Source organism: Caretta caretta, chromosome 1 (assembly GCF_965140235.1).
Source record: "Caretta caretta isolate rCarCar2 chromosome 1, rCarCar1.hap1, whole genome shotgun sequence".
NCBI classification, from domain to species: domain Eukaryota; kingdom Metazoa; phylum Chordata; order Testudines; family Cheloniidae; genus Caretta; species Caretta caretta.
In genome coordinates, this window is record NC_134206.1 from 29,401,333 (window position 1) to 29,427,560 (window position 26,228).

At 43.4% G+C, this 26,228-nt stretch overlaps 1 protein-coding gene across 5 annotated transcripts in view; it reads right to left on the reverse strand.

Moving 5' to 3' along the window:
* The window catches only part of MTMR2 (myotubularin related protein 2), an 80,276-nt gene that overhangs the window by 13,712 nt on the left and 40,336 nt on the right, over window positions 1-26,228 (reverse strand). For all 5 annotated transcript variants that reach the window (XM_075126855.1, XM_048843804.2, XM_048843823.2 and 2 more), the window contains 5 exons: window positions 11,043-11,118; window positions 7,133-7,227; window positions 6,872-6,982; window positions 5,982-6,083; window positions 4,222-4,305 (listed from right to left, as the gene is read on the reverse strand). In XM_075126855.1, coding sequence (XP_074982956.1) covers window positions 4,222-4,305; window positions 5,982-6,083; window positions 6,872-6,982; window positions 7,133-7,227; window positions 11,043-11,118 — 468 coding nt within the window. The remainder of the gene's footprint in view (window positions 1-4,221; window positions 4,306-5,981; window positions 6,084-6,871; window positions 6,983-7,132; window positions 7,228-11,042; window positions 11,119-26,228) is intronic.

Genomic DNA, 26,228 nt, shown 5'->3' on the forward strand with positions numbered 1-26,228 from the left:
CGGAAAATACATTGTGAAACAGGTGAGGCAATGCTTTGACAGCAACTTTCTCCCTGCTCCCATTGTGGCCCCTAACGTAACTGGCTGCAGGAACAGAGCGCAGGACAGGAGCCGGCCAGCCCAAGCTTCTCTTCTTCTCTGTCACTCAGATCAACCTTGGATGTCACCCCAGTGATGCTCACAACACGCACCCCTTTTTGGTGAGTGGGGATGGGAGCCACCAGACAAGGTGGAGGAGAGACCAGAAGGGAGAAGAGTCAGTAAAGCACATGGAAAAGAGAAGGGGGGAGCGGGGGGGAGACAGACAATGGAAAAAGGAGAGAGAAAATAAAGGAGCAATGTTAGTAACTGTGTCAGGACATGGTTCAGAGGACGTGGGATTCCCATCAACCAGTCCCCCATGCCAACTGGGGCTTCTCATAAGGAACTGACAAGCTCTGGTTTAGGGTGTCCACACACCAATGCTGTTTTGACACAACTGTTTTGGTATGTGGCTGCACCCAGGAATTCTGGGATCCAGAAGCACTTTTTCCTATAGCACCCTGTGTAGCAGTTGTGGAACTAGTATGTAATAATCTAAGAATACTAAGACGGAAGAATTTTATGAACCCTGAAAGGGACCTGGTCAGCAAGGTGAGGTTACTGTATAACTATGGTGAGTTATTAGAATTTCCTGTATGATTGTACTGATCTAACTTGTACTGGGAGCAGTGGAATGTTTATTATATGCCTGTAATGCTTGAATTCAGTGGGGGCTGAGCAGGAAGTCAACACAATGGCTTCCCAGATGAGAACATTCTGGTACGCACTTGGAAGAAAATGAGGGAGGCTATGAGTTGCAAGGACCCTTCCTATCTCCTGTCTCTGTCTAGCTACATGCCTTGTTTTCCTAAAGTGGGGCATTAGCAGATCAAAGGGCTATAAACAGTTACAAAGGGACTGGATTCCTGTGAAGGGAGGTGATTAAAGGACTGAGCAAGATTTAAAGTGACACTCCCTGAAGCAGGGAGCAGGTCAATGAGATTTGACAGGGAGACAAGCTGACATACAGAGAGGTATAGATGCCTGGAAGGGAGATGGTTTATCTTCTCCAGGTAGGCTCGCACCACTTGCAGTCCCTGAACTCAGGAGCATAAAGAGCCGCATCTGTGCAGAGTCCCTGCATGAGGGCACAGGGAGGAAAGCAACTTATGCCCCCTCCATTCAGGGACCAGACGCTATCTGCCTCATAGTATTGGCTCATGCTATTCTTTAATCTCTTGTTACTTACATTCACATCATCTAAACATGCAGCATATGGACTTTTATTCACCTGAATCACGCCCCCTGTTGGTCACATGGTGAAAATGCAGGCATTGAATTAGACCGGATGTGAAGGCCACAATCCCATAAAGCACATGTGCTTAAAGTTAAGCATAAGTACTTTCCACTGAAACCCAAACCACTAGTCTCATGCTTAAAGTTAAGCACGTGCTTAACTGCTTTACTGAATCAGAGTCTAATTGAGGGAAGATTCTACACTAAGCCTGATTTTGAATCGTTTTTCCGATCAATTCCTGTTTTCCCTTCCTAGGAAATGTTCCCTTTTAAAAATCTGTTCTCTTTCTCTACCATTCTGCTTCTGGGCAAGCATTGATGCTCTTCCCTCTCCAGCACCGCTTCAAGTATCTTTTCCTATTTGTTTGTTCTGAAACCTGCATGCTGAGATTCTACCACTCATCTAACCAGAGCATAGTATCATTCCAGCACACCTTCCTTGGGGAAACATCACACATTTCGAGCTTCAGAACCCCTTGTAAGATTTTCCAATTGCTCCCCACCTTGTTTGAAACTTGAAAGCTTTACGTTATTCCCAAGTCATCTAGAAGCCTTTTGGGCTTAGCGGAATTTTACTCATTTGGCAGTTCTGTTTCATATTTTGCCAGTCAGCGTGTAATAAAAATCAGGGAGCGATTTCAGTTTGAAATTTAATTTGCCACATATGATCTCAATTACCAACTCAGACCCAAGCCTCTCTCAGGTCCTTTTGTTCTCTACACGTTGTTTATTATTCTCCGTCATTTTATGTGACTGATAATTTTTAATAAGTTACACGCTTCTCTCTTTCCTCAGGGACATTTACAGAGTAGTTTGGGGTTCACTTAGCAGATCCTTCCTCATCTCCAGGATCTCTATTGTAGCCATCTCCTCTAGATCATTTATGCAAATTTGAAGAGATCACATCACATCCATGGTTTCAAACACATCTGGCATTGGCAACCCTATCCTCCTCCAGAAGTCAGACCTTTTCTGAATGCCTGACAGCTGGCTTCTACTTGTTGCCCTCTACTCCCGCATCCAGAGAGAAAAGATCCACTTGGTCCGTGAGATGCCAATTAAGATGCAAGACCATGGGGTCCCTGTAGAATCAATGCACTGCTTGTGCCAAAACCAGCTCTCCCAGAATTTTTTTTAAATCCATTTCAGAGGTTCTCTAGATAACACATACATTTTGCCTCTGTGATTTCTGTTCACACTTCATATGGTCACAGACAGGTAATCTCATTATCGAATTTGCTATATTATCCCAGTTTTGTTATAGTATGCACAAATCCCAGTACCATGCCAGGAACACAATACTGATTTATTAATGGACAGTTATTATTTTAACAAGAATATCATATTATTTACACATTATCCGATGCATTCAATAAGATTCAAGTAAAGATTCAAAACAAGGATCAGACACTTACTTATACAGACGCAGACAATGAGAACATCCAGAGTTACAAACAGCAATAAATAAATAGATCGAAATACCCCAAAGTTTGGCAAGGGACAAATACCCTCATGATTCAGGACCTAAGCAAACCTTCCATCACAGTCAGAATTCAGATCATGCCTTGTCTTCACTGCAAAACCCAAGTGTGTTTTTACACTGAGATAGCTAACTCGATGTAACATCCTAGAGGAGACAAGGCTTTGTAATTTTTACCTTAATGTAACTAGTCAAGGTAAACCCTAGGCTTGAGGGATGGGGTGGGGGGGGAAGAAAGATGGTTGATCTCAATTACATATATATCTGTGCGTTGTCTCCCCTCTGATTTTACATTGAGAGAGCTATCTCAATGCAAATAACCCACTTTTCTTGCAGAGAAGACATAATCCTAGGCAGTATTTACACTAGGAAGAAGTTGGTAGGGTTCCCCCACCCTGCGCCCTGAATGTCTATACTGCAATTTTATAGCCTGGCAGCCCAAGCCCCGCAATCCCAAGTCAGCTGACCCAGGCCAGTATGGCCACACCATGGGTCTTTTATTGCAGTGTAGACGTACCCCTAGAGTTCGTTACCTCAAGTTAACTATTGCCAAGTAACTCAAAGTAGTTAACACCTTTGTAAAGGCCAGTCTGGATACACTCCAAATCTTTGTTCCAGGCTATGGACATTTGTACCTTACCCTGCCTAGGCTGATCCCTTAAAATAGCCCCCAAGACAATGTACAGTATATATTACAATATTCATATGGATTTTCTCCTTCCAACTTCCTACTTAAAACATTTTAAAAAAAACTCTTTAAAGAAACATTTTTTTATTTAAAAAGAAAAAGACCCTTAGGAAGCTGTAAATGTCTAGAAAAAGGATTAAAACTAATTAAAGCATGATGGAAAAACCGTAACACCCATCATTAAATAGGGGCTGATCTACACTGAAAACTTACATTGGTATAGCTGTATCTCTTGGGGTGTGAGAAACCCTCTTACCCCTGGTGTAAATAGTGCTAGTTTGAGAAAAGAATTCTTCCATCGACCTAACAACTGCCTCGCGGGCAGGTGCCTGAACTACAGTGATGGGAGAACCATGGTCGTGGTTTTAAGCGTAGACGTACCCTAGAAAGTTCAATGGGCTTGTGCCTATACTAGCAAAATTAGCACTCATTTCAGCAGCTGCCAGCACCTCTGTAGCCGACAGTGTAGACAGGGGCCACAGGTGTTTTTACCACGTTATCAGGAAAATAGCAGCAACCTGAGTCCCCTTTACACTAATGTTTAAGGTGTTGTTACTGCCTGTGGGGCTGGACCTCTGCTGTCAGTTACTGAAATATGCTGACCACTGCCCTGACCCTGCAGACACTTCTGAGTTGGGTTCTTCCTCCTTACACACCATCAGTAATTCTATTCCAGCCAAGACCTTACCTTCCAGAGAATAACGTACAGGAGCAAGGATGTGAAACGAGCACCTACCTGTCTTCTGTACTCCAAAATAGGGTCATACACCTTCCAGCCATTTTCAGGGAAAACCTCTCTGTATTCAAATGCAAAAAGGGGCTGAGAGAAAGAACATTTACCATTAAATACTCAAAGTTCATTTTCCATGTTATCTGACATCTCAGATAATAACCGGTGACTCTTCTTTTGTTTCTACGACACTACTTTTCTTCAAGCCTTTGTAAAGTAATTGACACGCCCGCTCTACAGTGTAATTAACACACCAACGTACATTCCTCCATGTTCATTATCACACTGATCTATTACCTCCTACATCACAGGGACAAAAGGTGTTTATTATTAAAAGAAAGGTTTCAGAGTAACAGCCGTGTTAGTCTGTATTTGCAAAAAGAAAAGGAGTACTTGTGGCACCTTAGAGACTAACCAATTTACTTGAGCATGAGCTTTCGTGAGCTACAGCTCACTTCATCGGATGCATACCGTGGAAACTGCATTAAAAGAAAATGACTTGTGTGGCAAGAAGGCTCCTCTCACACATTATGTAGAAGTGCATCCTTTACTAAAGCAACAACTGCATGGTCATCACATCCTTGAACGGACCAGCTGTTCTGCAGATGCGAGAGTAGTCAGCCAAATATTGACTGTGAACCTCTGACAGATTTCATTGTATCCTGAACATTTTGCTCCATTACAAGCATGTGAGCATCAGTGAGAAAAGTCCCCACCCAGCCTTCTCAAATAATTGTACAGTGACACAGAGGAGTTGCATTTCCTTTATACATGAAAAATATACTATATTTCAGTTACAAAATATGGCATGATCCTGCAACTTCTTGCAAGTGGACGCAGCAATCTGTCTGCACAGAGCCCCGCTGAAATAAGTAGGTCCCACTCAAGTGTGGCACAGGGGAGTTCTCTCACTAATACTCACATCAGTGGGTCTCCACAATGCAGGCACAGAATGAACATGCACACAAAGTTGCAGGATTGGGGAATTTATGAAATTTGCTCAAACAATTTCATGTAAAATGTGACAAACTGCTGCTCTAACTGCCATGAAATCAATGAAAAGACTCCCATTGTCTTTAGTAGAGCAGGCTTTGAGGCCGTACGGGCATTTAATAACTATTAATAAATAATAATAATAATAATTTACACTTAAAGAATACTTTCCATTTAACATTGCACTGCTTTACAGATATTAATTAATAAAGTCTCAGCACTCCTGGGGAGTAAGCAATTTATTATTATTTTAGAAATGGGAAAATGAGACAAAAAAGTGACTTGCCCAAGATCATCTTGGAAGTCTGTGACAGATACAGGAACAGAATCCAATCTCGGGACTCCTGCTCTTGGGCTTTAATCACTAAACCAGACCGCCTGTCGTTTCAACACACCTAGAATTCCAGAAGACCTCGATCTAAGCAGCATTTTGTCCACACAGGGTACGTCTACACTGCAATTAAAAACCTGCGGCAGGCCTGTGCCAACTGACTCGGGCTAAGGGGCTGTTGAACTGCACTGTAGATGTTCAGGTTCTAGGACCCTGAGAGATGGGAGGGTCCCAGAGCTCTGGCTGCAGCCCAAGCGTCTACGCTGCAATTAAACACCCTCTTAGCCTGAGCCCCTTAGCCCAAGTCAGCTGGCACAGTGTAGACATACCCAGAAAGGATTTAATATCAGCATTTCTCCTCTCACAAATAAAATCGCCCCATAAAAATAGTGCTGTGCACCAACAATCTGCATCTTCTGGTAACAGCAGGAGAAATACCTACCAAATTATTGGATACTGGAAAAGCGTATTTCATTAAGTTCTCAAATATGGATCGCCTACTTCGTCCCTCAGGTTTATGAGCAAACCGTAAGTTTCGAATGTCCTAGAAGAGGATATAAATGGAGACTGTGACATCACCTCTTTGCCTCTTCCCTGCTCCACATCTCTGGATTATGATTTCTAACAAAGGGAAGCTTTGAACAATGGACTGAGGCCCCCCAATCTTTTGGGTGATGCAGAGAGACTTATTGCAAGCTAGCAGATTTAACATCACTGCTGTTATCTTGGTCTACAAACTCTGAAATCAACTGTGATGTATATGATGTACTTTAACCATTTAATAACTCTCTTCCCTTTTTTTATATTAATAAACCTTTAGTTTACTAAAGGATTGGCTACCAGTGTGGTTTTTGATAGGATCTGAAGTATATTTTGACCTGGGGTGGGTGTCTGGTTCTTTGGAACTAGATGAACCAAACATGTGATTTCTGGTTTTAATAATCATTTATCACAGAAGTCTGGTTAGTCTTGGTGGTGCATAAGGGGCTAGAGGGCCTGAAGGGAACTGTCTGTGGCTCCATAATAACTAGTATAGTATTTTGGAAGCATACATTTGTCACTGGCTTGCTGAAATTTTATTATAGAGTGTACCACCAGTTTGGGGAACAAGCCCTGTTTTCTGGCAATCTGAGCTTAGCACGCTTAGCTGTGTCCCATACCAGGCAGCGGGACACCTTCTTTAAAAAGAGTTTCAGAGTAGCAGCCGTGTTAGTCTGTATTCGCAAAAAGAAAAGGAGTACTAGTGGCACCTTAGAGACTAACCAATTTATTTGAGCATAAGCTTTCGTGAGCTACAGCTCACTTCGAAATCTTCTCCCCAGGACCACTTACCTTGCATACAATCTCCAGCCCATACGAATTCTCACCACGGCTGGAAGCACCCCCAATTTTCTCCACTCTGTTGATCACACCTAAAGAAGCATCTAGGACAAACGGTGGGTCCTGGAGACAGTTGAAATTTATTAGTTTAAAAGGAAAAAACAAATAAACCAACCACCAAAACATATAACCGCTATTTTTACAGTCATAACGGCAGGTCCAGCGCTTCAGAACATACAGAAGACAAAGGAATCAAATGGTTACAAAGCTTACCCTTTCCATGCTTTTGAAATATAGCCTGTAGTTTGTAACAGTCAGGGTTCCTCTTACAGCTCCAGTGAATGGGCAGATGTAAGTCACATCTTTGGCTAATAAGTGAAAGAAAGAGAAACGCGGCTAGTGCAAGTTTAAGGTTAATCTATGGGAGCAAAAACCTAATAGTAGTAACTTACATTTACAGTTTTGCAACTTTTACTCACATGGGCAGTCCCACTGAAATCAATGGCACTCCTTGCATGAGCAAGTGCTTCCAGGTATGATCAAGGGTTGCACAATCCTGCCCAGATTTATGAGTGCAATTTCCATTACAGTTATAAAATAAGGGTTCAAAGTAAAGGCTATTTGTGCTCTGGTATGAAACTGAACCTGCCTACAAATACCACCATGTAAGCACATCTCTAGGTTACACACATTGCTTTCAATATCACTGTCTAGTCAATACTTATCCAGAAATAAGGTAGAAGTTTGCAAAGGAAAGAGTCTCTAAGTTTTTGCAAAAATCATGCACCACAGTAACACAAACACTGTGGAACAACTGTGCAATTTTAAGAGACATTTGTTTTATTACTAGCATGCAAAAAAAAATATCAATCCTTTGATCTTTGTATGGGTGCATATGATGAGATGGATGAAATGTGTTGTAAATTCTATAACTAGAAAAAAGAAGGGGGGGGGGGGGAATAAAACAGTTCACAAAGAGAAGAAACCAGAAGTTACATATGGCTACACAGTTGATTCATTAAAAAAAAAAAAAAAAAAGATTACTATTAAAGTTTATTAAACTTTAAAAACTTTAAAAACTTTATTAAACTATTAAAGTTTATTAAACACCCTAATCAGGACTGGGGCCCCCGTTGTGTTGGAATGACACAAACATAGAAAAGAGACCATCACTGCCCTGAAGGGCAAATAGCTAATGTTGTGTAAAAATCAGCATGAAACTAAACATTGATCCTGGTCAGTGCTGTGATACCAATTCAGATATCGTCATAAATGCAAGAAGCCACTTTTCCCATGGCTGCTTTTCGCATGCGTAGGTCCTGATCCTTCAATTAACTCTGAGACAGTGAACTTCTGCATTTGATTGGTACAAATCATCATAGCTCCATTGGCTTCAATTTACCCAGCTGTGGATCTGACTGAAGGAGTTTATTTGCCAACTGCCAATGATTTTAATCTTTAATTCAGCAATAAAGTCAATCTGCCACAAACGATTATTTTTTGGTTTGAGTGATGATGACTCAAAACAGTCCCCTTCTGAAAAGGCGGTCAATGCTTCTCATTCATTCTAGGCAAGAGGTGCTGCTGGCTCTCTACTGGGAACACTTCCCGTAGCAACCCTTCTGTTTCTTGTCAGTTAAAAATGCCAACAGTCAAGTGGCTTTTTACCCGCCCCCCCACCTTCAGTCATTGCCACGCTACGTCTCGTGTCACTAAAACACTCTGCAGGCTCTGTGCAACAGCACTGGCTTGCAGCACTCTGCAATGAGAGGTACCAGCACTCCTTCACCATCAGAGGCACAAACAATCTTTTCAGAAAAGGCTTATTGACTACAGCTGCCAAATCCAAGCAGTTTGCAAAGAACAGACCTCCTTTAGAAACTCCAGCTTCAAAACCCTACTGGACCCATTTGTCACGGCATGTGACTCCCAGTGAAGTCAGTGGGAGAGCTTGCCTGGCAGTCTGGCAACAGAGCGTGGCTGCCACGTGGGGATCACTGGGTTCCCCAGGGTGCCTGTGTTGGATGCCGGGTGGAATAAGTGCATTCAGCTCAAAGGTCGATGGGGCAGGACAGGGGTGTGGTCTCAAGCAGTCTGTGTTGCTCATTACTGACCCCTTAAGCCAAGTCAGAAATTACATTGATAAGTTCCTATACTGACAGGCTAGACCAAAGGTGGGCAAACTACGGCCCCGCGGGCCAAACATCCGGCCCGCGGGACCCTCCTGCCCGGCCCCTGAGCTCCTGGCCCAGGAGGCTTGCCCCCAGCCCCTCCCCCGCTGTTCCCCCTTCCCCGCAGCCTCAGTGTGCCACGCTGCCAGCACAACGCTCTGGGCGGCCGGGCAGCGCAGCTGCAGAGCCACGGCCTGACCCGGTGCTCTGGGCGGAGCGGCTGTAACGCCACCAGCCACCGGTGCCCCAGGCAGCGCGGTAAGGGAGGAGTGGGGGTTGGATAGAGGGCAGGGGAGTTCAGGGGCTGTGGTCAGGGGTCGGCGGTGTGGATAGGGGTCAGGGTGGTCAGAGAGTGGGGAACAGGGGGGTTGGATGGGGCAGAGGTCGGGGAGGGGCAGTCGGGAATGAGAGGGGGGATTGGATGGGGCAGCAGGGGTCAGTCAGGGGTGGGGAGTCCGGGAGTGGTCAGGGGACAGGGAGCGGGGTGGGTTGGATGGGGCAGGAGTCCCAAGGGAGCCATCGGGGGCAAGAAGCAGGGGGGTCTGATAGGAGGCGGGGGCTGGGCCACGCCTGGCTGTTTGGGGAGACACAGTCTCCCCTAACTGGTCCTCCATACAATTTTGGAAACCCGATGTGGCCCTCAGGCCAAAAAGTTTGCCCGCCCCTGGGCAAGACAAAGTCCTGATTGGTTACTTGAGGGTTCTTGGAGAGGGTGGAGGCAGGGGTTGGAGTAAACAAGGGAGCAGAGAAATTTTTGTGGGAAAAAATTGTTGAAAATTGCAACCTGTTTTCTCACTGAAACTCTGATCAACCATTTTGTTAAATTTGCAAATTTTGAATACTTTTGGCCAGTTCTAATTAAAATAATAAATACTTAGTACTTACAGAGTGTTTTTCAACTACAGATCCCAAAGACATTTTACAAAAAAAGAGGAAATATTTGAAACCAAATAATAGGGAGGAAAAAAAGCATCTCGGTAGAGTTTCTAAAATAGTGAAGCAAATCTAAACCATTTACAGGGCAAAAAACATTTTCAAAAATAAAATCTACCCCTATGGAAAACTTCTATACAATGGAATAGGAATGAAACCTATAGGGGTCTACAGAAAGGACTCAAACTCAATAGCACTGAATGGAAAAAGGTATCTCAGCTATGGAATCCTGTAGATTGGTTTAAAAATTCTGTAATTCCCTATTATAACCTTTAGCACATGCCATCTTTCTGTATTTTGTTTTTAATATCTATATACTCTGCAGTATATTTTACAAACAGATACAAATACTAGTGACTCTATATTTAAATGGCTCCCTAGGAGCTCTCCAGAGCATGTCTACTCAGCCAAGAAATCGGAGGAGTTGTCCTTAGATTTCCTAGGAAATGTCTGCAACCCCTCAATAGCTGAAGATATTTAACAACTACCCACATGTGAGAAATAACATGCACCCATGGGGGAACACGCTGGTTTAAATGTCAGTCTCCAGCCACTGATTATTACTGAACATTTGGAGTTTTTTGGGGAAGGACATGAACTTTTCAGCAACGATCTATTCTTCCAAGACTACATAAGGTCATTTTTTAGGGGAAGGGAATGAGGCAAGGGAAAAGACCAGCATGGCAGGTCAACTATCCATGCTGTTATTTATGAGATGTCCCATTTTAGAACCCCCGAGACAAATCAAAGCATGCGAGGTTTGGTTAGAATTTCATTCCATGGAATTCATCAGCAAACCTACTGTGCTCAATCACATCAAAGAGCCTGAATGAAAAAAGCCAGAACAAAACCAAACCCAAGAACCCTAAGATCGCAAACTTTCCAGTTGTCTCAGTAAAAGGAAACACAGACAGGTCTAGACACCGACTTGCAGGACAAATTTGAGTACTAGGCACACTGTAGTTAGTTAGCCTTGCCCATGCCTGTGGCTGACAATGACTCCATTCAACACATACTAGGGATTATGGAAATTCGGTCTAATCAATAAAAAAAAAGCAATTAGAGCCATGCTCACATACCCATGTCTTTAATGGTTTCTCCTGGCAACAAAGGAGGTTCTTCCATTTCAGCCAATTTATTAGACTCCCTCAGGACCTACACAAAAATACCCCAGAAAAAAAATGAATTAAATTAAATGTTCATATATCAAAAGTACTTACCCTTTTGATGTAATGCAATTGGTCAATAATATCAACAGTAATAAACCCTCAGCACTCTGATAGGACCTTCCACCTGGAGATCTCAAGGTGCTTCACAAATATGAACTGAGTAAGCCTCATGAGATTCCTATGGTAACTATGATTATCCTCACTGTATAAAAGAACTGAGGCACAGAGATTAATGGTGGGATTTTACAAAGTACCTAAGTAACTTGGGAGCACATGCTCCACTTTCAATAGGGCTTGTGTTTCTAAGTCACTTAGGCACTTTTGAAAATCCCACCCCAAGTTGTTATTATTTATTTGTATTGTCATAGTGCCTAGGAGTCATAGTCCTGCACCAGGACCCCCATTTTGCTAGGCACTGTTCAAAAAGACACAGAACAAAAAGATACTCTTTAACCCAGAGTTTACAGTATAAGACATGAGACCACAAACACACCAAGAGGGGAGTGCAAGAAAACAATGAGACAATACTGGTCAACATAACAGGCAGTGCTCATGGCTCACCAGCTGCCTAACTGCTGTCAATTTTTTGGTAGGCATCATGGCAAAGGTGGGTTTTGACCAAGTGACTTGACCAAGTCATACACCACGTCAAAGTCCGAGTTTGCAACTCCCAGTCCTTGCTATGTCAGGGGGTTGGAGCCCAGGAGTGAAGGGCAGAGAACCATCTATGTTATCTTTATGCCACCTGGGGGTTCCCCCTGCACAGGAGAATCCCCACTCCAACTCTCCATCCTCTTGGGCACAGTGGGAGCCGCACAAAGGGACCAGAGTGAGAGCTCAGGTCCTGGCCCAACATTCCTTAATTACTTTCCAGCAGATGTGGGGTGTGCATGCTTTTGACCATTTCCCTTTCAACAGAAAGGGACACTTGGTTCCGTGTGATGTCACCATCACGCACTGATGCCTGTGGCATCTGAACCAGGACAGATCTTGTCATCTGAAAAGTTTTGTTAAGACAACATGCATTAAAGCTCACTACTGCAGATTGAGGGGTGGTTGATGTGTCTGTGCAACCCCAAGTAAACTTTAGCACAAGTTAGATCCATTAGCAGGCAGGAGGAGGACTGTTAAAGTTAATGAGCAGCCATACTGAAAGTGGCATGAGAGAGTGGATGGAAACATTTACATTCCCTTTTCTGGAAAATAATTTTCTTGCTATTGGTGATCAGATAGGAAAAGTACAACAGTACCAAGTTACCTGCTTTAGAGACATCTGATAGATACTAGCTGTCTACAGATGCCAGTTTTCCACCTTTTAAATACACTTTTAGAAGGGCTTATTTATCAAGACGACCTGCTAGTGCAGAATTTCCTTTTCCTTGCTCAAGTCACAGTTTTGACAGCCCCAGTGCCTACCCATTCATTACCCTCCTCTCTCCTGGTCCTGCTCCCTTTTGTGCATTCCACTTAAAAACCTCTTTTTAGTTCCTGAGTAGTAGTCTTCATATCACTCAACTCCATACTGAGTGTTCCAGCAGCAGAGAGAACCCCCGCCCTGAAGTGTGACCAAGCACTTCAGAAATCTCGACCCACTCCTGTTTCCCTTGCACATCTAGTGGGCCCAGTTCAGAAATGATTTAAGCGGTGGTGATTGTGACAAAAATTGTGTTTAAGCTAACCCCTCCCCCCCCATCTGTTTTTCATGCCACCACCCTGCTCCTCCTGGTGTATATGTTACATCAAATCAAACCCTTTACCAACATGTGATTTCCACCACCATTTATTTCATCTATAAACATGATTAAATGGACCAAATTATTTTCTTAAACTGATTTTATTCCAGTCCAATGCTATCGACTTCAATGGAGTCGCTTCTAATTTATACTGGTGTAAGTGGGAGCAGAATTAGAACTCCCACGGAAGACAATGGGCATAAGTCTACAAGAAATGCCTGATCTGGGTCAGCGTGATCTGGGTCACTTATTACAAATGCCTTGTCACACTTAAAAGTTTTGCTGTTTTAGCTACACCAGCATAGTTAAAGTGGAAGCCTCTCCCCTCCCCCAGTGTAGACACAGGCATATCGGTATTCTGGTTCAACTAACGCGAAATAAACGATACCAGGATAAAGCACCTTACACTGGTATAACTGCCTCTACAAAGGGAGCTTATCTACAAATGCCTATGCTGGTACAGCCCCCTAGTGGAGACAGTCCAGCATAGCTAATCCATCTCCCTGAATGACAGAGACAAGGTAGGTGAGGTAATATCTTTTACTGGACCAACTTCTGTTGGTGAGAGAGACAAGCATGGCTCCGTATGGGTATCTTTATTCAGGAAATATCTGGAGTATGAGCTTACCCTCAGAAGAACTGCATTTTGTTTTGATATGTGGTTACACTCAGAACTGCAAGCTTGTCTCTCTGACCAACAGAAGTTGGTCCAATAAAAGATATTACCTACCCACCTTGTGTCTCTAATATCCTGGGACCAATATGGCTACAACAACACCACATATCAGCTACACTGACAAGAGAGAGACACGCACACATAGCAAGTGGGGACGGCATAAGGCAGGAGGAAGACTTTTGTTTGTTTGTTCAAACAGAAAAGAGAAAGAGCTGTTTTTATTTGAGATCAGGAAATCCCTGCAAAGGCAATTCAACAAGCCTGCCTGTAATTGTGCTCTGGAACCTCACAAGTCTGTGGTCAACTTTCATGTAGGATCAGCCAATGGCAGAACTTCAGGAAAAATAACTTTCCTGCATTCTGCAAAATAACCCCCAGAAAAAAAAGTATGTTCCAGGATTTTCTGAGAAGAGATTTACGCATGCAAGAAAAGACTAACAAAATCAAAGACTTCTTGGGAAAGAGGCAATTTTTTTTTAAATGCATTAGAATGAGGCTGTGAAAAAAATATGCAGCACTGTCTTTATTACCAGCCAACTCAGCAAGTGCAAAAGTAAAGAAATGCAACTTGGGTCCTATTATTATGTCCAATTCTGGTCTTGGTCACACCAGAGAAAACCTGCAATAACTTCACTGAAGTCAATGGGTTGACTCTGCATTACTCCAGCGTGACAGAGCAGCTTTGGGCCAATTATTCTTTATAATTTCGGTATTAATTGACAACTTCATCACGGGAGAACATCATTACAACACAGATCACCACACGTGTACACAACATTATGCAAAACACAGGAAAAGCTCCCCACCCCGAAACAGTTTTTAAGGGTTTGATGCTTTTAACACTTCTGCCAGAGGCAGTGCTTACTATCCGATGAAGTGAGCTGTAGCTCACGAAAGCTTATGCTCAAATAAATTTGTTAGTCTCTAAGGTGCCACAAGTCCTCCTTTTCTTTATTCTCCCATTGACATTAACAGGACAGTGCCCAGTAGTAAGAATGAGCAGTACACGTGTACACCACACGTGTACACAACATTATGCAAAACACAGGAAAAGCTCCCCACCCCCAAACAGTTTTTAAGGGTTTGATGCTTTTAACACTTCTGCCAGAGGCAGTGTTTACTATCCGATGAAGTGAGCTGTAGCTCACGAAAGCTTATGCTCAAATAAATTTGTTAGTCTCTAAAGTGCCACAAGTCCTCCTTTTCTTTATTCTCCCATTGACATTAACAGGACAGTGCCCAGTAGTAAGAATGAGCAGTACTGGGCCGTAATATTGGCAAACCAAACATGAAGCTGGGGAGAGCATTTCACAACTCCACACTCATAGAGGAATTGACAATGAGCTCCATGTAAGGAGATCATCCCAAAAAAGTGGATTCTAAACAGGATATTGATGGAGAAAAAGGAAGAGGGCTTAGTACACAGGAAAAAGGAAAGCCTGCCCCAACCATTGGGGCAGAAAGCAGTTACGAAGCTGGCAGTGGGAGGAGACAAAGGGAGGAAATCTCAGTTGTTTATACACATAATTTTTTTGTGTTGTTTCTACCTGACTTCAGAGCAGCAAAATCTGCACAGTAAATCATCAAGAAATGAAACCCAAGGCCACATGGTCTAATCTGGCCTGTGCACTTGAGTCCTGACTCCAACCATCATCTCCTTGTGTTACACAACTTAAGGGGAGGTTACAGGTTCCCATGTGAAACTGCTATTTAATGGCTACTGCAACATTATGGTCAGGATTAACAGCCTCCTTTTACAAAGCTAAACTTGACCTTTTTGTCGGTTTTCCCATCCAGCTAATCCCCTCCTCACTAAGCCCCCACCGAAAAGGTTTTAAACAACAACAACAACAAAACACACACCAAAAAGGACCAAAATGGTGGCACTAACATGGCATTTGCAAACCATCGCTCTGTTCGCTGTGCTTATACATTATACCCATTTCCCCCACCCTGTGGCTGCCAGTCTCAGTTGGCCCTCAGAATACCAGAACAGACATTATAAATAGTAATAATCCCTTTTGCATTCCCAATCTCTAAACTCTCACCCATTCGTTTTTCAGAGCTCCCTGTCAACTTTACATTGCTCAATGGCCCGTCACTGACAGCTGGGACAGTATGTGTGTGGGGGGAGGGGAAGAGGGTGAGCAGAGAAGGGAGTGGGCTAAAAATGGATTTAAAAAAATTAATCTTCCAGTTAACAATTTATTTGCTGATAAAACATCCATGGATTCAAAATCTAGTATCAAAAGGCCAGTAACCCTTTAAGCTCCCTCAGTAAACTCGTTATCTAATTAACTACTTTAATGGGTTATGCAAGGAAATCATACTTCTGATTATTACAGCCAAAATGGTTTTGAAAAAAAAATGCAGTTCTTCTGAGCGTAAGTGCGTACTTCAATTCTGTCCTGAATAAAGATCCTTCCCTGAATCTGGGCCTTATATCATAAGCTGTTAGGACAGGGACGGTCTCTTACTGTGTGTCTGTGCAGCACCTGGCAACACAGGGACCCAATTTTCTGGATACTACCGTAAAGTACATAATAAGAGAGAGCTTTCTTTTTGCATATGTGATGTTCTTTAACCCCCCAGAACGTAAAAAGCAACAATGCTCTTATACCAAGAATCTAAAGACACTCTCTCCTGACAGAGTCTAAGGCTTCTGTGACCTTAAGAGCCCCTGTATGCCAACTGACAAGGGCGCACCGAACACACTGTTGTCAGGATATCTAGCCAAACAATGTCTTGTAAGGTAGCATATAAAAACTGGTGACATGCTGGTCACAAATATCACTGTGGGATGCATGTACGGGTTGTGTATATAGAGTTGTGTACGTGGACTGGAAATACATTTTGAACGCAGCTGAGAAACAAGCCTGCCCTAGTCAAAGGAATGTGGATTTACCTGCCCACATGGATCAAGCTGACAGACGGATGAGCAAAATAGCATGGCTTGATTACAAGCGAAGGACAATGAACATATATTTGCATCTAAGGTAAACACTGTGGTCAAGCTAATTGAGAAAGCAAACTGACCAGAGGATGAAGGAGGGGCTGGGCGCCTACACCCCGAAGAACAAGCAGCAGGGAAGAGGAACTTTGTCTGGATTTACCCATCAAAGAACACATTTCAAAGATTTTCTGGACTATAAAAGGGAAGAAAGGGGACTCCTTTGTTACCCATCACTTAAGGGACAAAAGGGGCTGTGCTCTTGGAATCCGTGACAGGAGGATCCCCCAACCATGTGGGTTGCGGACGCTGAAAAATGACTGTAGGTGCAAAACTGCCTGAGACCAGGATTGTAATCTGTTAAATTTTAGACACTAGGAAGCATGTTTTATACATAACTATTTTCTGTTTCTATTCTCTCTGCTTAGTATCACTTAGTTTGCTGGTCTTTATTAATAATCTTATTCTTGTTTTATAATAAATCCATCTCAGTGCTATTACATTAAAGTAAGGTGTGCATCCTCTGGCGTGTAGCCTGCGTCTTTGGAGTCAGCGGACTTGGCAATTTCTATGATAGGGCTGCAGAGGAATGCTCTTTCAGGGTGTTCAGGAACTGGGGTTCACCTGCAAGACAAGGTTAAGACTGACAGAGTCTCAAGGGGTTTGCTGGGGCAGTGGACAGACTGGTGTGACAGGGAGCTGACACACAGAGTTTAAGCTCCAGCAAAGCTCTCTCTTGCTGAGGCAGGAGGTAACACAGGGGCTTACAGTTCTGGACACCGAAAGAGAGTATCACAGCCTCCTCCCCTATCTTCCTCCTTGATCTATCTGCTACCTTTGCACAAAGTTAGTCTCTCCTCCTGAATTTACTGTTCTCCACTGCCTTGTGTAGCTTTTCCATGGCATTTAATCTTTCGAGTGAAACTCCATATGACAATGTTACCACAGTGTATGTATTAAAATCTATTCTTAGCTCAGAATACTGTAAAATGGGTATTAAAGGATCTCGGGGGGGGGAGAGGAGGAGGAAGTGGGAGTCTCCTTGCCTTCGCTACAATAAATACCGGAGGCCCAATTCTGCACCATTGAAGTCAGCGAGAGCTCTTCACTCACTCGAATGGTTGCAAAATCAAGCCCTGGATGCTTATTTAAGAACAAAATAATTGATCACTGGTGCATTAATTTCTCCACTAATCAAAACATTTCCTACAGAGACAGAGCAGATTTTGAGGGCATTGTTTTTCTGGAATTTTGCTAGCAAGATGCTTCTGTTTCCTTAATGCTAAATTAGATCAACAATAAAACAGTAATTACGTTTACTAGATAAATCCCACAGTGCTCTGCAAATATTGTACATCTTCGAAGAGATTTTCAGCTGTCATTTAGGACTATTTCAACAGCACTTTGGAAGGATTTTTGTGCTATGTTTCTTACTGAAAATGTAATAAATTATAAACTGAGTGAGTAAACGGGCTTTTGTTGATTACTTTAGAATCACTGGGGATACCATGATCAGACTATCTATGGAGCATAATGGCAGGATAACTGCAGGACTGAGCCATAGGGCCTTTTCTGGGGATTAATGACCAGATGGGCTGAATACAACCATTCAGCCCAGCATGTCATTAATCCCAGGGACATGCCTGTGTCTTAATCTTTTGGCTGTTACAAGTGAAAATGGAAATTGAACAAAACACAAAAGGCATATGGATCACTTCAAAATGGTACATCCAAGGGATCCAACATTCTGTACAATGGCCAATCCACCCACAGGAATTATCTCACAGCGTTCCATTCAGTTTAGAACAGAACATCAGGCTGAAGATAACAAAACTCTCATTCCAATTATAATTAAGCCAGAGAATATTAGGCTGTGCCTTTCTCTGTTCTGGAGGACCACCATCTGATAAAATGTACAATGCAAGTGCCTTCTAGTGATAGCTTTCCAAGCCTTGAACGAACACAAGCAAGCAAGCAAAGTAAATAAAATTCACCCTCTGTTGCATCTTGTATGTTTCATGTAAGCATAACAAGGCTTGAAAAATCCACTTACCTACTTGCCACTGGCTTGGAGAGCTTTAAAAAGGTTTATGGCCAAAAGATTAGGTCCTTTTTAAATAACGAAGGCCACCAAGGAAATGAAGATGGTTTCCAGTGGAGGGGAACATAGTTTCACAGCAGTATTTTCCTGGTTTATTTTTGTTTTGTTTTTCTTGACTAACCTCTCCACCAACCCCCACAGTCCCAGCTGTGCAGGGCACTTCAGTCATTTCTTGGGCTGTAGTAATTTCTGGGCCCTTCAAAATGACATGTGAATGTGAACTGAGGGTTAGAAATTCAAAGGAATTCATTGTTGAGGGCCACCAAATGGGAGCTGAATGGTCTCCTGTTTCTCTCCAAGTTTATGGGGCTTGGTGCCTCCAAAAATTGTCTCAACAGCCTCCTACAGCAAGCCATCACCTACTCAACACGTCAGCCTTCCCTGGCACAGAATATCACAGAAAATACCTATTCAAACAAGTCCAAGATTTTTAATACAGAGCTTTCTTTAGCTCTAATGGTGTCTTGGGAGACAACTGTTCTGTTCATGAACAACAGATATCCAATATCTTTTGACAGTGCAGTGGCCTTTCTGCATCCACTTTTTAATTATTTTCCATTTGTTAAACAGATTTGTTAAACAGAGTGAAAGGTTAAACCATTAAAGCTCCCAATGAAAGAAATAAACTAATCCTAAAAATGCACATTAATGAAGTTCAAAGCTCCAGTCTGAGGCAGACAAGTTTAACTTTTGTGAATGAGCTGTTAAGTAACATAAAATTAAAAGTAAAAATCAATGCTCTGATTGATTGAGCAGAGTTTATCACATTTGTGATACACTCTGCTAACCATGGCAAATAATAGAAAACTGGCTTTCAGATCAAAGTACTAATTTAACTTAGGAGCTAGTGTTGAGTAAAGTAGGAGTCCCAGATGTGAAATGACAACTATTTGTCTACAATCATGTACCACTTGCAAAAAGGAGGAGGAGGAAAAAATAGCTGTCCCAGTGCAAAGACAACTAAAGCCACAGAAAATCAAATCTTAGCAAAGTATTGAATGCAGTCACCCTTAGGAAGACTCTTATTAGAGTACACTCCTGCACTCCTGCTGGCTTCTTGCTCCAGCCGACTGAATACTTATCTTCTCTAGTTCTACTGAGCAGAAAGGAGAATTCAGGAACTTTGCAGCTAAGAAAAAATCAGCAGTTGGTTAGGAACTTGGAAATATCTGAGGGCCATTTGCTTATTCTCTTTAGGTTTCCATTCCTTATCGATGACAATCCAAGATTCCAGAGTTTTTTCTGTATTTTACATTAGTTTACATTAAAACATTCAGGTATATTAATGTTAGCCACTTCTGCTGTCTTCTGACCAGATGAGCGCTCTGGGGATATTATTTTCATCTAACAGACAAAAAACTGACCCCGTCTGGCTTTTTCCCCATCTAATTTGCATTAAATCAATATTCTGCATCCTGAAGTTTGGCTGGTGTATGATGACAGAGGTATAAAAAGAGGGTGGGAAAGACATGAAAAGGATAATCCTGCTCAAACAAGCAAAATCTTCCCCATCACAAGGCAATTGTAAAAAGAGATGGCAACTCTCATGAAATATTCCATATTTATAGCCCTGGAAATTTGAGCCCTATCTCAGCAAAAACACTATTGCATGGGCAGGGGCTGCTCACTCGTCACCAGCGTGCCATTCCAGAAATGAGTGTGCCTACGGGCAAGAGCATAATTCAGTCTCTGTAACCACTCAGTCCTTCGCATCTCTGTTCATCGATAGCTTATTGTTCTAGAGAAGAAAGCACGTCCAGCTCCCACTCCAGCCTGTTCTCCTGCAAGATGCAGGACACAGTTTGGTGGGGGGAATGTCCGTCCCATTTGACCAACTTTATAGTCTATTTAGGAAGCAGAAAAAGAGGAGCAAGAGAAAAACAAAACTGCTGTGACTGGCTGCTTCCCAAAGGCCTTGCCTACATTAAAGAGGCAAGGTAGGTGAGGTAATATCTCTTATGGGACCAACTTTGGTTGGTGGGAGAAAGTAGCACATCTGATGAAGACGCTTTAAGCTGACAGGAGAGCTCACCCATCAACTTAATTACTCCACCTCCATGAGAAACGGTAGTTGTGTCAGCTGGAGAAGCTCTCCCGCTGACATAGCACTGTCTGTACTGGTACTTAGGTTGGTGTAACTTATATTGGTCAGGGATATGGATTATTCACACTCCTGAGCAACGTAAGTTATAACGAAGTAAGTGGTAGCGTAGACAAGCCAAGAGTTGTCGTCAGGTCTGGGAAAGGTACTCCCAGCACCACAGCAAAATGTAAGGTGGACCAGTTTCTTTAGCATAAATAGTAAGCACATGTTGTAAGGGACTGTTTAAGATAGAGCGACCTGTTAACACCTCTGCAGTCATAGGACAAAAAGAGGGGGTTAGTGGGTTGCAGGTTATTGTAATAAGCCAGAAATGAATTGAAGCTCCACTTCATCACTCTGCTAGGCTACATCTACACTACAAAGATAAGTCGACCTATGTTAGGTAGACTTACAGCCGCCACATTAATTACTGCAGTGGCTGATGGCCACACTACTCTCATGGGGTTGGTGGTGCACATCCTCACCAGGAGCATTTCCACCAGCCTAAGAGGGGTTGTGTGGGGAGCTACAAGCCTGGTTTCTCAGCTCCCTACCAGGAACCTGGCTGCCCCACAAGCTCCCAGTGGACTGACCCCCGCCCCCCAGCTCTCCATTCCACACCAGGGTGGCGGTGGGGGACGGAAGTCACCTGGGGCTTCTTGCCTCCCTGTTCCCCGCCAGGAGTGGGGGAAGCCGCCTAGGCTTCTCACCTCCCCATTCCCCACCAGGAATGAGAAGTGGGGGAGAAGCCTCCCAGGGCTTCTTGCCCCCAGGGAGCAGAGTGCAGCTGCCCCAGCTTCTCAGACACCCACCCACTTCCTGCCCGGAGCAAGGTAGCCTTGTCAATTTCACGGCTCCAGAGATGTGAAATTCACAAGATAGCCACCTTCCCAGCCAGGAGCTGAGGAGGTGGGGAAGCCACCCAGGGCTTCTTGCCTCCCTGTTCTCAGTTGGGAACGGGATCCAGCCACCCAGGGTTCTCACTCCAGCTTCCAGCAGGAGCGGGGTCCAACCGGCCAGTTCTCCAGGGAAGTGGGGGACAGCTGGGCTCTAGCTGGCTTTCTTGTGCATTTCACAGCTTCAGTGGAGCCGTGAAATTGACAAAAACAATAGCCAACAGCCAATGTAAGGAATGCAGTGTGGCCCTAACTACACCAACATAAGCCCTACACCTCTCATTGAGGTGGTTTTATTATGTCAGCATAGCAAGGGTTACATCGGTGGGAGGAGCATTTCAGTGTTTACACCTCCACTGTTTTGCTGACAAAAGCTGACTTTTGTTGACAAAACTGTGTAGTGTAGACAAGGCCTTTGAAACTAAAAATCATGGACTGAACAGAAGCACTGGATTTATGATTTCTCACAACAATCTGTATCCCACTAATCCCTTCTTTTTGTCCTATGCTGCAGAGTTGTTAACAGACCACTCTACCTTGAACCGTCTCTTTCATTATTTGCTAACTAGTTATGCTAACAATCTGTTCCATCTGGCATTTTGCTGTGACACTGGAACCTCTCCCAGACCTGAAGAAGAGCTCTGTGTGGCTTGAAAGCTTGTCTCTCTCACAAACAGAAGTTGGTCCAATCAAAGATATTATCTCACCCACCTTGTCCCTCTAATATTCTGGGACCAACACGGCTACAACTACACTGCCTACATTAAGGCAGGTTTGCACAAGTGTAGCTGCATCAATGTAGTGATACTGGGACAAACCCCAGTGGAGACAGTCTGAGCAGCACAAAGTGCGGGATTCACTGGTGTAACTTAATCTGGGGTAATCCCCACTTTGCAGCATGGCTAACATTCAGGGTCGGCACACTGGTGTAACTACACTGATACATTTACTCCAGGGCACATTGTTTTAATGTAGCTAAGTTCAGAGGGTTAAACAAAAAATCCTTCCAAAGAGCTTTTCCTCCCTCTCCCTTTTCTCTCAACCCATTATTTAACTCCTCCCATCCACCCACACTTTCATTCAATATCTTTGATGCCTGTCTATGGCCTGGTCTACACTTGGAATTAGGCCCAATTTCCACCACCAGTGCAGCTGCAACAGTGTAAACCTCTAGTGTAGATCAGGACAGTCATGTTTGAAACTGGTTGCGCTTACCCTGGGTTCAACTCAGGTTAAGCTCCGCCAGTGAAAATAGCAACTTTCCTTGTGTATGACTGGAGTTTATAGCAGTGCAGCGTAAATGAACCAACGGCTGCAACTGGAACTAATTTCAAGAGTAGATCAGGCGTCAGTTAGACCATTAGCTCTTCAGGCAGGGACCTTGTCTTTCTGTATATCTACAGAACCCACGTATGGATTGATATAAATAAGAAGAATGATAATAAGAAGGACACCAAATGTGATGTAGACATCTGTATATTAATATATAAGAGCCCAATTTGGTGACTCTTATTCACATAGAGAAGTACTTGCTTATTCCCATGTGTAGGATCACTGCAGCTGTATGAGTAAAGGTTACTGTCAGTAACTAACGGTTGCAGAACCAGGTTCTGAAGAAATGGAGCCACTGGCATGTGGAGGCATGGGTGGGCAATTCTGCCAACTAATATCATGTGATACTATTTGAGAGGAGTCATCATAAATCCTTCACAAATGCTTCTCTGCTCATCACCAGTTCACATTCAGCTCAGGTCACTTGTGATCAGTAGTCATCATCATCAGTATCTGATGACTGTTCATAGACTATGCAACATGATTTAACGGTGGTCTTAGTCCAATTCTTTGTGGAGAAGAGTACACATCACAACAATGACCCTCACAGTTAGCATTAGCTGGCTTCTCTTTTGTCAGTCTCAGCAGAGCTTTTTGAGGACTGATTTGACCTAAGTCTTTGCGTGTCTGGAGATGTCAGTGCTGAGGCCCACTGGCAGGGCAAAGGACGGAAGTTCGCCCTGCTACTGCCCATGCTGCATCTCTTCTGTGCATAAACAGAGGATTTCACTGTTCTAGGCTTTCAAGATGGCACCTTTCACAAACACTAAACTCCCTTCAAAACTGAAATAAGAGCAAGGCTGGTTATGTGCATATTTAAATGAAAAAAATATGCTTTTACGTAACTCCAACTCTTGTCAAACATATGCTGCACATAACCAAAGCCTTATACATTTCCTGTGTTGGCAGGGAGATGAGTTGGATGATCTTTGTCATCACTAACATCAGTGATTTATAACAAAGGGATGGGGAGATCACATCTTTCTTCTACATGTTTTTCCAACATGTCATATGTTACAATGAGTCACACAAAACTACTAGACTATTATATGCTGAAACTATGGTAAAAGAATGTTAAAGCTGAAAAGTCAGTCTCTTTGTGTTATGATAGTCTTGCCCAAGATCACATAGGAAATCTGTGGATGACTCTGCCGGGTCCCAGTCTGGTGCCTTAAAAAGAAGGAAATACCTTTTTCTTTTCTTAGAAATCTCTCTATCCATCCTCTGCATTGACAGAGGCAGGAGCCCTCTAGAATAAGTCATATGTGATTATCTAATTGAAGACTTTACCATAATGCATACATACAAGGGGGTGGAATTAAGGTTGCATAGGCAACTTTAATTCTGGCATTGTCTAACTTCTGATTGCTTGACTCTGCAACCTTAACGTTCTTTTCATAAAATGTTTTCTATGTACATCCACAAAAAAGACCTCCTCCATTTGAGCTAAAATAATAATTAGCAGTGGAGTAGCCTGTTATCCCCTATGTGGACCAGCCAATAGAGGGGAATGGGACACACACTTTGCCAATGACTTGCATAACTGTTTGAAAGACATCAAAGGAATGTTGTGAATAAGGAATCTTGGATCCTATTCCTGACACTGGAGGGGAGTGTGGTCAAGTGGTTGCAGACAGCAAAGCCAAGCACATACATCTGACACATTCCTTTTGAAAGAAGTGTAGCTAAGCAGCTAAGACATGGGTCTACCATACTAGAGTCCTCCTGCCAGATTCTAGCCTCTGCTACAGCCTCTGTATAACACTACAGCCTCTGGAGATGCTCTAATTTATGCCTGGGGTCATCCTGGCCCTCAGATTAGTAACTGGTTAAAAGATAGGAAACAAAGGGTAGGAATAAATGGTCAGTTTTCAGAATGGAGAGAGGTAAATAGCAGTGTCCCCCAGGGATCTGTACTGGGACCAGTCCCATTTAACATATTCATAAATGATCTGGAAAAAGGGGTAAACAGTGAGGTGGCAAAATTTGCAGATGATACAAAACTACTCAACATAGTTAAGTCCCAGGCAGACTGCGAAGAGCTACAAAAGGATCTCACAAAACTGGGTGACTGGGCAACAAAATGGCAGATGAAATTTAATGTTGATAAATGCAAAGTAATGCACATTGGAAAACATAATCCTAACTATACATATACAATGATGGGGTCTAAATTAGCTGTTACCACACAAGAAAGAGATCTTGGAGTCATTGTGGATAGTTCTCGGAAATCATCCATTCAATGTGCAGCGGCAGTCAAAAAAGGGAACAGAATGTTGGGAATCGTCAAGAAAGGGATAAATAATAAGACAGAAAATATCATATTGCCTCTACATAAATCCATGGTATGCCCACACCTTGAATACTGTTTGCAGATGTGGTTGCCCCATCTCAAAAAAAGATATATTGGAATTGGAAAAGGTTCAGAAGAGGGCAACAAAAATGATTAGAGGTATAGAACAGCTTCCGTATGAGGAGAGATTAATAAGACTGGGACTTTTCAGCTTGGAAAAGAGGCAACTAAGGGGGGATATGATAGAGGTCTATAAAATCATGAGTGGTATAGAGAAAGTAAATAAGAAAGTGTTATTTACTCCTCATAATACGAGAACAAGGGGCCACCAAATGAAATTAATAGGTAGCAGGCTTAAAACAAACATAAGAAAGTATTTTTTTGTGCAACGCACTGTGAACCTCTGGAACTCCTTGCCAGAGGATGTTGTGAAAGCCAATACTATAATGGGGTTCAAAAGGGAGCTAGATAGATTTGTGGAAGTTAGGTCCATCAATGGCTATTAACCAGGATGGGCAGGAATGGTGTCCCTAGCCTCTGTTTGCCAGAAGCTGGGATTGGGTGACAGGGCACAGATCACTTGATGATAACCTGTTTGTTCATTCCCTTTGGCGCACCTGCCATTGGCCACTGTCAGAGGACAGGATACTGGGTTTGATGGACCTTTGGTCTGACCCAGTATGGCCGTTCTTATCAGACTAGAACAGGAGTGGGCAAACTTTTTAGCCCAAGGGCCACATCTGGGTGGGGAAATTGTATGCAGGGCCATGAATGTAAGGCTGGGGCAGGGGGTTAGGGTGCGGGAGGGAATGCAGGATGTGGGAAGGGTGCAGTGTGCAAGAAGGGGCTCAGGACAAGGGGTTGGGGTGCTGCCCTCACCTGCAGGTACCACCCCCCGAAGCTCCCATTGGCCGCAGTTCCTCATTCCCAGCCAATGGGAGCTGCCGGGGGGTGGTACCTGCAGGTGGCACCCAGGGGCTGCAGGGACATGGTGCCAGCCACTTCCGGGAGCGGCACGGGGCCAGGGTAGGC